This window comes from Pantherophis guttatus, chromosome 1, assembly GCF_059756535.1.
Source record: "Pantherophis guttatus breed Tessera chromosome 1, ASM5975653v1, whole genome shotgun sequence".
Lineage (NCBI taxonomy): Eukaryota > Metazoa > Chordata > Lepidosauria > Squamata > Colubridae > Pantherophis > Pantherophis guttatus.
In genome coordinates, this window is record NC_142063.1 from 142,419,572 (window position 1) to 142,434,064 (window position 14,493).

The window sequence follows — 14,493 nt, forward strand, 5'->3', positions numbered from 1 at the left end:
TCCCTCTCTTTTAAAGAAAGAATTTCTTTGTTTTGCTTTATTGCTCTGTTTTAAAGTTTATCCAACAATTTTTGTGTTATTCGAAATTCAAAACAGCATAACACTGTTTGTCGGTTTGGGAAAATCCATGCTATTATCATTCTTTGGTGCCTTCTCGAGATCACTGTGAGGACTGCAAAAAAGGAGTTTGAGTTCTTCACTCAACTTGAGGCAGCAAAAACACTCCATGCGTTCTTAATTGTGCTTTACATGGTTACTGCCTAGAGCCATTGGGAATCGAGTGGCATATGAATTTATGTGCTTTTAATATTTATATATCATATAATTAATGTTATATAATTATAATTTTGTAATAACAACTATTATTTTTATTACATCATTTCTGCACCACTTGACTGTTCCTAATATGGCCCACATGTGGATGCTGGGAATTCCCCATGCCTATGTTAGAACAAACAAACAAACATAAAACCCCACCTTCCAATCTTGATTTGGGAAAATATGTTCTTGGAACACAACCAGTTTTTCACTTAAGGCTTACTAACACTTTAACGCTATTCTTCTAATTAAATCAGATCAATTTCTGACCTCCAAAGGCCAGCAAAAACACTGTCCTTAGCATGGGGACAAAACAGATTTATTTCTGCTGTTTTACTCTAAATACAATTGGACAGCCATCCTCTGGTTCCTGAAAAGAATATTGTAGATGTTATTATATAGGAACAGGAGGCTTTCATCTCATCTCCCAGCTATTGCAGTACTTCCATAATCCTTATCCCTGTAACTGTGGTGTCAGAGGCTAAACCATTGGCCCTCAACCTTTTGGGCACCAGGCACTGGTTTCATTTTTCCGTAGGCTGGAGGAAGCATGGTTATACATGCTGTCTACAACCGTCGGATGTAGTTTTGCTTATAGAACTAGTATATAGAACATCAGAGTTACGTGGCCTGGATTTTGGTATGCTGCAAACCAGTGTCAATCCTTGGACTGGGGATGGGGACCCTTGGCTAAAGGAGACAAAAGAATAGGAGTAGGAGATGGGAATCCAAGACCTTCTTGGTTGTAGGAAATGCTACTACATCTACCCTGTTTCCCCCAAAATAAGACATCCCCTGATAATAAGCCCAATCAGGCTTTTGAGTGCATGGCAATAAGGCCAAGTGCTTATTTCAGGGTTCAAAAAAATGTAAGACAGGGTCTTATTTTTGGGAAAACACAGTATTAATCTGGGGATCCCAGAACTTTCGGGATGGGTCATGGCGTTGACGGGCATTGAAAATTTAGGACGTTGAAAGTACACTCTCAAAACAGATCCCTGAGGCATCACAAAAGAAAAAGGTACATAGCAATTAGGACTTAAACTGTTCCAAACACTGATTTATTTACAGGGTTGATCTATCCCATCTTCTACAGCTTCTTCCACCTTTTGTCCTTTTTCTAGGCAGGCAGCCACATACCCAAACAAAATAGTGGATGGAGCCAGCCATTTCTTTAAAAGCTATTTTTATAATGAAGTTTAAAGACTCATTTGGGGTCAGAAGTGTTCTTGGCAGTACAGATGCCCTGGAGGCAGTGCCTATGCTCCTCAGCATCTCAGACATCTTTTCCTTTGTTTTTGTTTTTTAAAATAAAAATTGTTTTTAATGCAATAAGCCAGCAGATTTGAGGATACCAAAGAACAAATTGGTGTCTCCAAGAATTACATTCCCAATGCTAATCAGTTCCAGGTCTGGAGCAGGTACAGAATATTCCTCTGGTCTTAATGAGATCACTCCTCCCTTATTTTCAGTCAGGAACTCAGCAAGCTTTTAAAAATCCAAGGGGAGTAGAAATCTCCATGCTTTAGTTTTCCAACATGGTAGTCATTATGCCAGCTTTTCTTTTTTTTAATATTCATTGCAACTTTTACTTTGAATTAACAGAACGAGCAGCAGGAGTGTATCACAGAGAAGGACGGTCTGGGAAATACCAGCTGACTTACGATGAGGCAAAGTCGGTGTGTGCATATGAAGGAGGACAGTTAGCAACACTCAAGCAATTGGAGGCTGCAAGAAAAATAGGTACAATGGTGTAGTTGATGTCACTAGAGAGTATAATCAATTAGAACAAGCACTGCACAGGATAATAAGACTTGAATGTATGTATCAATTCATTTCCATATGTGGGCTGAATAAATATGGTCAATCTCTAGATGGCAGCACCAAAAACTCCAACCCTTTGTGGCCATCTAGTGGTTAACAAACTTTGTGATGTCTATCCATCACAGGCTTTTTATTTTGTTTTGTTAAAGACCTGCCCATGTTTCAAAAAGTAAGTTATAAGCAGCACAAAGGGCAATATTCTGAGAACTCTGTGTACTAGGATACACATCCATTTGATCTTGAGTTGATTGTATGCTGGACAGATACATTTTAAAATATCCATACAATCAGTACAACATAGTCCTGGAACTTTCACCAAAGCAGGGGTGAAATCCAACAAGTTCTGACAGGTTCTGCAGAACCGGTAGTGGAAATTTTGAGTAGTTTGGAGAACCGGTAGTGGAAATTTTGAGCAGTTTGGAGAACCGGTAGTGGAAATTTTGAGTAGTTTGCAGAATCAGCAAATAACATCTTTGGCTGGCCCCAGAGTGGGGTGGGAATGGAGATTTTGCAGTATCCTTCCCCTGCCATGCTCACCAAGCCGTGCCCACGAAGCCACGCCCACAGAACCAGTAGTAAAAAAATTTGGATTTCACCACTGCACCAAGGTAAAGTGCATTCACATACATGATGTAAACCAGTGGCCAATATTAACTATATGTGGCTTGGGCTTGCACTATCAAGTAAAATATGAACAGCCTCATTTGTTGAACAGAAAATTCAGAATAGGGCAAGTCAAAGATATTTCAGCAGCAGGAGAAAAATATAAACAAAGGTTTGTTTATATTTATATTTGCAATACTTTGGATTCAATTTTGAAAGTTATTTCAGAAAATATTAACAAAGGTTTATATTTTTTTTCAGAATTAAAGTACAGAATGATGTGTTTAAATTATTACAAAATATTTTTGCTTGTCTTGGACAACTCTAGCTCCCTCAGCTAAAAAATGGAGATGAGCAGCGCCCCCTAGAGTTGGACACGGCTGGAAAGGAGAAAACTTTACCTTTATAAGGAATAAATGTACATGTTCTGAAACACAACGTGTGTATTCTACAGTGGATGGTGTTGTGTCAAATAGATTTGCATTCTGGGTAGAATAGAAATTAACTCACCAAGACTACAGTAGTGTAATGTTTTATGTTAATTAGGCATCTTTGAATAAAGATGCTCAGGACTACAGTACAATTTACTCAGCCTGTGCCTCCTAATAAGTTTTGATTGTATAAAGTGAAACGGTTCTTTTTGTGCTAAAAGGCAAAGATGACACAGTTAAAAAAATATGAACCAGGGATATACATTTCTCTCTGTCTAGGGTGGAAACTGTTTTGCTAGCAAACCCTAATTCATTTTTAAATAACTGGGACTGTATTGTATGGTGGTAATGAGCACAAGAAATTGTGAACCTGAAGTTCAGCATTCCCTCTTAGCCAATACTTGTCTTGTATGACACTTGCCTTTCATCCCTCAGGCTTCCATATGTGTGCTGCTGGCTGGTTATCTAAGGGAAGAGTCGGATATCCTATTGTCAAACCAGGAAGCAACTGCGGCTTTGGGAAGACAGGGATCGTTGATTATGGGTTCCGGCTCAACAAAAGTGAGAAGTGGGACGCCTATTGCTATAATCCTAATGGTACGTGAACATGAAATATATATATATATTTACAGCTATTTAGACTTAAGGATACACCTTTGCAAAAGCACCTGCCTTTAACTGCTGTGGCCCCTTAAAGAATACAATACGCTTAAGGATAGCAAAAGCTTTTATAGGCTAAAACCTACTTCATCAGATGCGTTAACATATCTTGATTTAGGATTGCATAGCTTCATGGTTGAGAAAATTATCTTGGCAATTTTAAATGATAACATTACAAGAAAAGAAATGTAGAAGGTATAGCCAGGGATAATAATTTTATTAGCAGTGACTGCTCACAAGATGGGCAGTATTGCAGAAATCTTCATATTGAATGGGTAATATACTGTATAATTGAATACTAGAGTTGGAAGGGACATTTTAAAAAATCTGATCTATCCCCCTGCTCAATGGAGGATCCGCTAGGTGTGAAACTCGCCACATCATGTTGCTGTCACATGACGTTTCGTGACTTTGTCCCATTCACAGAGCTGGGATGGCCTGCATGTGATGCATCCGGCCCACAGGCCACCAGTTTGACACCCCTGCACTAGAGCATGTAAAAAGGAATACACCATGATGTTTTGGGCTAGTAGTCACCAACACCCACAACTATTCTCAAAAGCACTCCTTATTTTCACACAATTTTCAGAGGCAGCCCAAGAATGGGCTATGTTTTTGTGCAGCTTCTCGACCCTTCTCTTGTGCAGCCTCTAGAACCTCCAAAAATCACACAGAATGGGGTGTGCTTTCATACAGTTTTCGGAGGCTGCAGAAGAACATTTTCCAAAGCCCTTCCAAGAATGAAGGCCTCCCGTGGCCCAGAGCTGCCTCAGGTAGGCCTCAGGGGCCTGTCAACAACAAAAAAAGAACATTGCCTGAAGATAAGCAATGCATGGCAGATTCTGGGGATCACACACACGATTGAATTGTATATTTTAAAAACTAAATTAAAAAAGTATTACTTCTCTTTTGTTTGGAGTGGGAAGTTGACATGCCAGCAGAGTCAAGTTAGGCATTTTCTGAAATTTTGACCCGCCAACCCAAAAGGTTTGCCGTCACTGCACTACAGCATTTCTAAGCGATATCCTGCCTGTTTGAAGAACATCATTTTATGTGGCGCAGCCTGTTTCATGTGCAATATGGAGTATGAGAAAAAGAACTTGTCCTATGCCAGCTAAAGAAGATTGAGCAGAACCTCTTGCTGAACAAGTAAGGTCGTATTCAATGGCCAAATTATGATGAAGTGCCCTAGAAAACAGAATAGTCTTCCAAAATAAAATATGTACTGTCACAATCTATCACATGGTAAGAGATTCAACACTCCACAGGAGAGATGGAAAAGACAACAACTAGGCAATCGACATCATTCTGAGCAGCGGCCCCGTACTGTGCCTAATTATACTGTGCTTGTATTCTAACACAAAGTGACTTGCCAAAAGCCACTCCACTGAAACATGCAGAAAGCAGGACTTAAAAGTTCATAAACAAATTAGATTCCTTATTCCAATAGACTCTGCTTCTTCAACCAACTCCTTTTGTTTCTGTCCTACGTTCAGGGCAGACTTCATTTACAATGACAAATATAAATTCAAACCTTTGTGAACATTCCTTTGCTTGCTAGAGTCTTTCTGGAGAAGGAACTGTAAGGAAAACAGCTGCGAGTGAAGACAGGGCTAGTCCCCGGGATAGGCTCCAGTGTCCAACCATGTCAAAGCACATAACATTGTTTCTGCCAAGTCCACTTTCCGCTGGCAACAGAACCAGTTCTTAAGCTATTGCTGTGCCCCAGCGGTTGCTGTTTGGGCCTCTTTGCTTGTCATTGTTAATTGCTTGTGACATTCAGTCCTGACTTGAGTTGCCAGAAGTTAGAGGTTACTCTAGGATAGTTGCGGAGATGTAATTCATAAGCAGGAAAAGCTCAGGGGAGACACTTTTATCATTCCGTGAAATATTCTTAAAACTATTCAGTTCAAAAGGGGTTAATTCAACATGTTACACCAAGCCGTGCTTTGGTTTATCCATGGTTGGTAAACAACACTTAATAGCTCACTTCACACTTAACATTACGCCACAGATAACTGTTGAGTCTGTACATTAAAGAAAAAACTAAAGAAACAACTCGCATTATGGCTTAGAATAATTTCTCAACCCATTACGGGAAGGAAGAGTTGAAAGTGGGATTTAAGCCTCAGTGGTTAAAGAGGCTGAACTTGTCAGCTGGAGATCAGTTTGAAAGCATGTAAATGCAAGTAGATTAATAGGTATCTCTTTGGTAGGAAGGTGACAGAGTTACATGCACCTTTGGTATATAGCCATAGCCATGCTGGCCACATGACCACAGAAATTGTCTTTGGACATCACTGGTTCCCTCGGCCAAGAAACAGAGATGGGTACCATGCCTTAGAGTCGGACATGACTGTCAAGGAAACCTTTACCTTTTAAACTGGATAATATAGAGAATATGCTTCCCAAAGATCTTCAATTTTGGGCGATCTTTCATTATCACTTGTCTGTAGAGACCTGCAATACCTTGGATTCAATTTTGAAAGTTATTTCCGAAAATAAGTCTTATTAAAGAGGAAGGTGGCATGTCGTGTCCTCCAAAGCTTAGAAGCAAATGTGAAGTGCCTCATCCCTATTTAATTAGGGAACCCATTGCTGCCACATGGCAGGGTGAGCTCCCATCACTCGCTCCAGCTCCTGTCAACCCAGCAGTTCGAAAGCAGGTGACCGCGAGTAGATAGATGGGTACTACTTCAGTGGACAACTTAATGGGGAGCCAACTGGGTCTCCCCTGGGCAATGGTGATGTCATCAGTTGATTCTTTTGTCACGGAAACACTTCAGTGCTTCCAACACTGAAGTGTAATATAACCCTGTTTAATGAATGTACAGATTCATTTCTTTTTCATAAACAATTGTGTTTTAGAATCTTTTTAAATGGAAATAGAATTTTCCATAATATGTTAGCTACCATAATAATATTAGACCACAATAGTCTAATATCAGAAACTACACTATATTCAATATTGGGGGTGCTTGATTTCTGTTCTTTCCTCCCCTTTCTTTCTTTCTTTCTTTCTCTCTTTTTTTTTCTTTCTCTTCCTTCCTTCCTTCCTTTCTTTTTCTTTCTTTCTTTCTTTTTCTTTCCCTTCCTTCTTTCTTTCCCTTCTTTCTTTCATTTCTTTTCCTTCCTTCTTCCTTCCTTCCTTTCTTCCTTCCTTTCCCTTCCTTCCTTCCTTCCTTCCTTCCTTCCTTCCTTCCTTCCTTCCTTCCTTCCTTCCTTTCTCCTAAATGTAACATTTTCTAAACGATAAGGACAACAATACTGTGCCTTCTTTGAAAAATCCTGCAGTTTTCTCCATGTAATAATCTTTCAGTGCAGAAAACACTCACAGATGTCAGGAAAATGGGAGAGGCCTCTTATTCATAAAATTACATATAGTCCACCTCTCTTCCTTTCCTATTTGGCCATATCCTCTGAGAGGCAAATCTGATTTTTTTTCCTCCCAAATGTATTGTTTGGGTGATGAAAAGCTTAATTAAACCAAGTTGTTTGCACTGGTTGGTGGTGAGTCATGTTCTTTCCATTCTAGAAAAAAATAGGTCTCCGTTACTAGCGAATGATGTTGAAACTTAAAAACAAGACTGCAGGTAGAACTGTGTCTTGAGGGGTTCATCATTATATCACTTTGGATTGTCTCATATTCCAATAAAAAAGAATTGACTTATGTGCTGTGTGCTGTGTTCTGTGCTAGAGTATTAGCCCATTTTCTAGTTAAAAATAGTTTCAATATGCTTGCTGCTTTATATTCCCATCTGGATGACCTGGAGAATCAAAACATGGTTCTTAATCATCTGAGATAATAACTTGGTTGTTGAGTTGACACAAGCTGTGCGGTTATATAAACACTTTAAATAAATTACATAAATATGCCTTCTTAGATTCAGCAGAAAGGCATTGAATTGGCCTGTTTCTGCTTGTAAATATCTGGAAGGTATTGGCTGTGGACAGGGCCGGATTTTCCTATAGGCTAACTAGGCTTCAGCCTAGGGCCTCAAGATCAAGAGGGGCCTACATTCAAATTGTTAGCAAAATTAAAATTACACTTTCACTATAGGTGAAAGGGCCTCATAAGTGGAATAGCCTAGGGCCTCTTTTCATCTAAATCCGGCCCTGGCTGTGGAATTGCTAAAAGCACATTAAGCACACAGATTTTTATATTTCTGTTATTCAGTTATTCATTTGAGGAAGGCAGTGGAATCCCCTGAATACAAGTAGATGACTTATGATCACAATTAAGCCCAAAATTTATGTTCCTAAGCGAGACATTTGTTAAGTGAATTTTGCCCTGTTATGACCTTTCTTGCCACAGTTGTTAAGTGAATCAGTGCAGTTCTTAAGTTACTAACATGGTTGTTAAGCGAATCTGGCTTCCCCATTGACTTTGCTAATCAGAAGGTTGCAAAACGGGATCAAATGACCCCAGGACATGGCAACTGTCATAAATATGAGTCAATTACCAAGCATCTGAATTTTGATCACGTGACCATGGGGATGCAGCAACGGTCATAAGTGTGAAAAATAGTCATAAATCGCTTTTTTCAGTGCTATTGTAACTTCAAACAGTCACTAAATGAACTGTTGTAAGTCAAGGACTACCTTTAGGTGCTTGGAGATTTAGGAATGAATTAGGGTGAAGGAGTAGAAGTTAGACTAGACAGCAATACGAAAAGAAAAGAAAAATGACCTGGATAGAGATACTGAGTATGTTTTCATTTCTTCTGAAAGTCTGTAGAGGTTCTCAGTCATCCAGATCATGGTTGTCCCGAAGGTGCTTTTTCAGGAGGCAACTGGACTTTCTTGTTTTTTCTTTTGAAGACATTTCGCTTCTTATCCAAGAGGCTTCTTCAGCTCTGACAGGATAGTGGGGAATGGAAGGATTTATATTCCTGTCTGAAAGGAGTATAAATCCTTCCATTCCCCACCATCCAGTCAGAGCTGAAGACCTGGATGACTGAGAATCTCTACAGACTTTCAGAAGAAATGAAAACATACTCAGTATGAAAAGCACCTTTGGGATTCCTCTGAAAGTGTGCGCATTGTTTTTGTTGGCTTCTGAATTTACTGCTACCTGTAGGTGGCCAACCTGCAGTGTGGTAAGAGCTTGTTCTACTGATAGGAAATAGTAAGCTATATGGAGAAAAGCATGTGTTTGAAAGATGGCTAACAATGTATCCAGCCAATTTAATATGCAGATTTACAAAAGCATATATGATTTAAATTAGTTTTCAGGACTGTTAGAGGTGAGCTGTAGAAAGTTGGCACAAAAAAAAAACCAAACCCCACGTGCTAAAAAGGCTGCAAAGGCACAATTTGACATCTGGGACGAGTATGACATCTGATCTGACGTTGTTATTCCTCTCTCAGGAAAAGATTGTGGTGGAATCTTCACAGCGTCAAAACATGTTTTTAAAACTCCTGGGTACCCAAAGGAATATGAAGATGACCAAGTCTGTTACTGGCATGTAAGAGTGAAGTATGGCCAACGGATCAAAATCCAGTTTCTTGACTTCGACCTTGAGGATGATACTGCCTGCATGGCTGATTACTTGGAAATATACGACAGCTACGATGATATAAATGGTTTTGTGGGCAGGTAAAAATGTTCAAATCTTTCATAGTACAAGATGTACAAATTGCGAATGGTTGGGTGAAAGAATCAGAGAAAAGGCCAAGTTTTTTTTTTTTTAATTCCACCCAGTCTCAAAGGATTATGTATCATGTTTACACACACAGAAGCCAAGCTAATAAGCATATATAAGTACAAGCCCAGTTAATAAGTGCCAAAGGAATGCTAATAGTCACACACTTTTTCCTTCTTTTTTCCATCCACTCCTTCTTTGTCCCTTGCCCAGGGGAGCCCATCTTAGACCCAGTCCTCACCATCTTCCAAATTCATGACACTTGCTTAGAGGAATCTATAATCCCAATCAATCTCCTCTCAGTCCTGATTCTGTCATCTTTTCAAACTATTTTCCCTCTCATTCCTTTTCCCTTACCGCTCACTGAGAAGTGTTTCTGATTCCAATAGGAATCTCCCAGGGTTTTTTTTATGCTTTTCAGCTCCATGCAGAATGACAGTGACAAAGGGTTATGGCAGATGAAGTTTGAAACACCCAAAGATCTTTGCCTTAATTAATCTTCTTCCATGGAATTTTCTTTACTTTCCTTGTCTCAGCAATTATTAGTGGAAAGCAGTGGTGAAATCCAAAATTTTTTACTACCGGATCTGTGGGTGTGGTTTGGTGGGCGTGGCTTGGTGGGCATGACAGGGGAAGGAGTACTGCAAACTCTCCATTCCCACCCCACTCCAGGGGAAGGAGACTGCAAAATCTCCATTCCCACCCCATTCTGGGACCAGCCAGAGGTGGTATTTGCTGGTTCTCCGAACTACTCAAAATTTCTGCTACCGGTTCTCCAGAACCTGTCAGAACCTGCTGGATTTCACCCCTGGTGGAAAGCCTTCCCCCCTAGTATTCCATCTCCCACCCCAACAGAAAGAGAAAATAAGGGAAATTAATCTCTTCTCCTGTGGGCATCCTCAGGAGGAAATGCCAATTTGTGGCTCATGGATATTAATTTTAGATTCTAGTTTTATTGGCCAGGCATGGTGGGATGGTGTAGCTCTTTAGATACTGTATCTGTTACTGCTTTATGACTTTCCTTTCTCTAAACACTCTCTTGAGAATGTGGGCATCAGAGTAACACCAGTGGGAAAAGTGTCAAGTTTATATCATTCTGGACTTTTTCATCCTGCTGATTCATCCTCTGGGGAGCAGAATGTATTTTGTTGGACCTGCTTCTGATTCAGTCCAATGTGATTTTTGATATAGTCAGACACATGTTATGATAAACAGACCACATAGCGCTTGGAGCTACTTTACTGAGAGAGCCCTCGGATTTCTGCCCACAAAGATTGTTTTCAGGCAAGAAGTACTGTAACTGAGATTACTGATTGTGTTTCAAGCTTCTCCAGAAGCTGGATTTGAAAAATTCTGGACCTAGGGTTTGTTTTTCTCTCATTTTCTCACATATATCTGATTACAAATATGTATGAATATGTAATACACAAATGTTTTTAAAAGTATATTATTCAGTGGGAGTAAAACAGGGGTGAAATGCTGCCAGCTCTATCCAGCTCGCGGTAGCTGGTAGTGCCGGCGGCGGGTAGTTCAGAGAACTGGTAGCGCCAGGGGCGGGAGGCTCCACCCGCCCAAACCAGGATGTCATCCCGTCCTGGTTTTGACCATCTGCGCATGCGAAGAAGGCTTTGCATATGCGCAGATGATGGCACAAGCAGACAACAGCGCATGCACATCAGTAAACCGGTAGGAAAGGTAAGTACATTTCACCCCTGGAGTAAAACATTTCCTTTCCATACTAAGAGAATTCTCGAGGAATGCCTGTAAGGCAGCAGTTCCCAAACTTTCCAGCTTGGTGGCCCAGCAGGGGTGGGGGGTGGGTGGCAGGTGCACATGCGCATGCACAGCTCTGTGTGTGCAAGCAGAGGGGGCACACACCCTCCACTCCTGAGAATGAAGCTTCGCGCGCGAGCAGAGGGTGCTTGCCCTCACACATGATGCTCCACTCACGCAAGCAGAAGGGGCTTGTGCTCATGCATGAAGTTCCACTCAGGAGAATGGAGCTTCGCGCACAAGTGCTAGCGCCCTCCACTTGCACGAGTGGAACTTCACATGTGTGCTTGCCCATCTCTTCCATGGCCTGGCTTTGAACAGGCCACAGCCTGGTAGTAGACCGCGGCCCAGGGTTTGGGGACCTTGGCTATACGGTATTGTCAAAAAGTCAAGATGTTGGATCCCAATGGTACAGTCAAAGTTCCTCCTGTTTATATCTGACACACATTTATTTGTATCCATTTTATTATTTTCATAAATAAGTCAAGGTGACAAACATACCTTATACTCTTTCCTCCTATTTTTCCCACAACCATGTGGAATGGAGTGGGCTGAGAGTGAGTGACTGGCCCAAAGTCACCCAGCTAGCTTTCATGCCTAAAGTAGAATTCACAGTCTTCTGGTTTCTAGCCTGGTGCCTTAACCACTAGACTAAACTGGTTCTCTAAAACCATAAAAAACAAGAGGAGCTTCAACTGCACCATCGTGGCCTCTATGTTGTTGGTTTTTTTACTACCTCCTGCAGACATTCCTTTTGCTTAAGGAGCTAAATATATCCCACCTAGATGTAAGATGGATGGAAGGAATTGGAGAATAGATGCTTCAGAGCATATTTTCTTACTCTTACAAATTAACACCATCCACCTATTATTCCTATCTTTCATTATAAGATTTAGTAGCAGATGTGCTAGGCATTTTTAAAAAGTGTTTTGTAAAATGTGTTAATGCAAACAGAACACTTTTCTTTGAACTGCTCAAGCAGTAGCCAAATCTTGTCCAATGTTTGCATGGCTACTAAAACATAACTCCCAATGATCCCTGCCTACCTATGCATTACTAATGATCTCACACAGGAAGTATCTCTGATGCACATGGACCAGTGACCACAGAGAGTTTTTGAATCAGCTATGCAGCCCTTGAAAAAGACACAGCTGCTTTAAAGCACCAATGAGAGATGCTTAGTTCTAGTAATGCATTATCTTTCAAATGCTTTGCGCAGTTTTGGCATTTAGGTTAAACTTGCCCTTATTTTTTATAAAGAACTCATGCCCATCCAACCTTAGGTGAATTAATAGCACCCTTAGCTTGGAAGCTAATAAGAGCTTGATCCCTGAATTTGAGAGAGAGAGATATTTTTACCTTTGCAAAGGGGTTTCTTTGCCCAGCCAAAAACACAACTCACCAAGTAATTCGGACAAAGCAAAAAGCATTTATTAAAGGGAGGGGTCCTTTTCAGGGTATAGATACATACCTTTGGTATATGAGACATCAGAAAGCAATTGACATTGATTATATGTGAGACTTGATCAACAGAAAACATTGATTTTAGACAACATTCAGCAAGTGGTAAATGTATGGTTTACACTACTCTTTCACAGCTGGACTATATCTTTCTTAAAATTTGCTAGTGTATTCAAGGACTTTTAGCATACAGCTCTCTTTCCTAGACAGGGATGCCCTCCGTACAGTCACTCATGCTCTCGTTATCTCGCGTTTGGATTACTGCAATGCCCTCTACATGGGGCTGCCCTTGTGATACACCCGGAGGCTCCAGCTGGTCCAGCAGGTTGTTACAGGAGCTTCCCGCTACTCCCGTGTTACACCACTCCTGTGCGAGCTGCACTGGTTACCGGTGGTCCTTCAGATCCACTTCAAGATGCTGGAACTATAAAGCCCTCCATGGCACGGGCACTGGGTACTTGCAGGATCACCTCCTACCAGCCTCCCACCGCCCAGTGCATTCACATAGGACTGCCTTCCTCCGGGTGCCTTCAGCCAGACAATGTCAGCTGATGGCGCCCAGGATGAGGGCGTTCTCTGTGGGCACACCGACCCTCTGGAATGGGTTACTCACTGAGCTCCGGACGGCCCCCGACCTCTGCTCATTCCGCAGTGACCTGAAGACATTGCTTTTCCAACAAATTGCCTGATCTGCTGGGAGTCTTAGTTTTAACTTCTTGGGGATTTTAATGGAATTATTTTAGTATTAATTTTATTGTTCCGTTGTTTTATCTTTGTGAGCCGCCCCGAGTCCTTTGGGAGAAGGACGGCATATAAGTATGAATAAACTAAACTAAACTAAACTCTTATTACGTAGTTGCTGAAAAAGCAAATTGTCACATACCAAGGAAATGGCCTTGACTGAAGAAAGAAAAACATTTTAATTTTCTTAAAGTTAAGTGGCCTAGACTGCCATGTTAAAAGTGATATTATCTTTTAAAATGCTAATAAAAAAGCCTAAAATTTGAGGTAACATCTTCTCTTGTCCCCTTGCCTTCTTTCACTTTAAAAAAATAATTTTGAAACTTTTAGTAATGGAAAATTTATCTGTCAGGGCGGGAGGGTGAAATATTTAGGAGTAAAAAAATAATGGAGAAAATACCTTATGGATCCACTTCTTGAACATTAAAGGATTAAAACCTCCCTGTGTGAGGGGAGCTAACTCTTTGGCAACCATATTTGAAAATATGTTGTACTCATTCCCACAAAATGAATGTTGGGTGGACCTGACCATTCACAAAATGACTGTCAAACATTGCTTTACAAAAAGCCACCTGTTCCAAAATCCAAAGCAAGCACCTAACACCCCAGCCTCATTTGCCATTTGATTTTGGGGGAAAGTAATAAACATGTCACTGTTATTTGACTGACTTATAATGTTATGTTTTTCAGATACTGTGGTGATGAACTACCAGATAGCGTCGTTAGCACAGGTAATACAATGACCACAGATAAAACTACGATATAACATTTTCCTCTCCGATTCAAAGAGCTAGAAGCCATGAAATCTGAGTTGCAATAAGCTGAATGATCACTTGATCATGGGCCATCAAGTCATTGTACATTTTATCCATGATGATCTATCTCTGATCTGGTCTTTCAGGTCTTCCATCACCACATTCATTGTTATTGTAACTGAATTCATCCATCTTGCTGCTGGTCATCCTCTTCCTATCTTTCCACCTTTCCCAGCATTATAGCCTTCTCCATAGATAAGTATTCCCGTAATATGTCCAAAG

The 14,493-nt window shown here is 40.7% G+C and overlaps 1 protein-coding gene across 1 annotated transcript in view; it reads left to right on the forward strand.

The window, feature by feature from the left end:
* TNFAIP6 (TNF alpha induced protein 6) overlaps positions 1-14,493 on the forward strand; it is a 29,626-nt gene that overhangs the window by 12,682 nt on the left and 2,451 nt on the right. The window contains exons 2-5 of the mRNA XM_034424992.3: positions 1,924-2,061; positions 3,612-3,773; positions 9,207-9,435; positions 14,147-14,187. Coding sequence (XP_034280883.1) covers positions 1,924-2,061; positions 3,612-3,773; positions 9,207-9,435; positions 14,147-14,187 — 570 coding nt within the window. The remainder of the gene's footprint in view (positions 1-1,923; positions 2,062-3,611; positions 3,774-9,206; positions 9,436-14,146; positions 14,188-14,493) is intronic.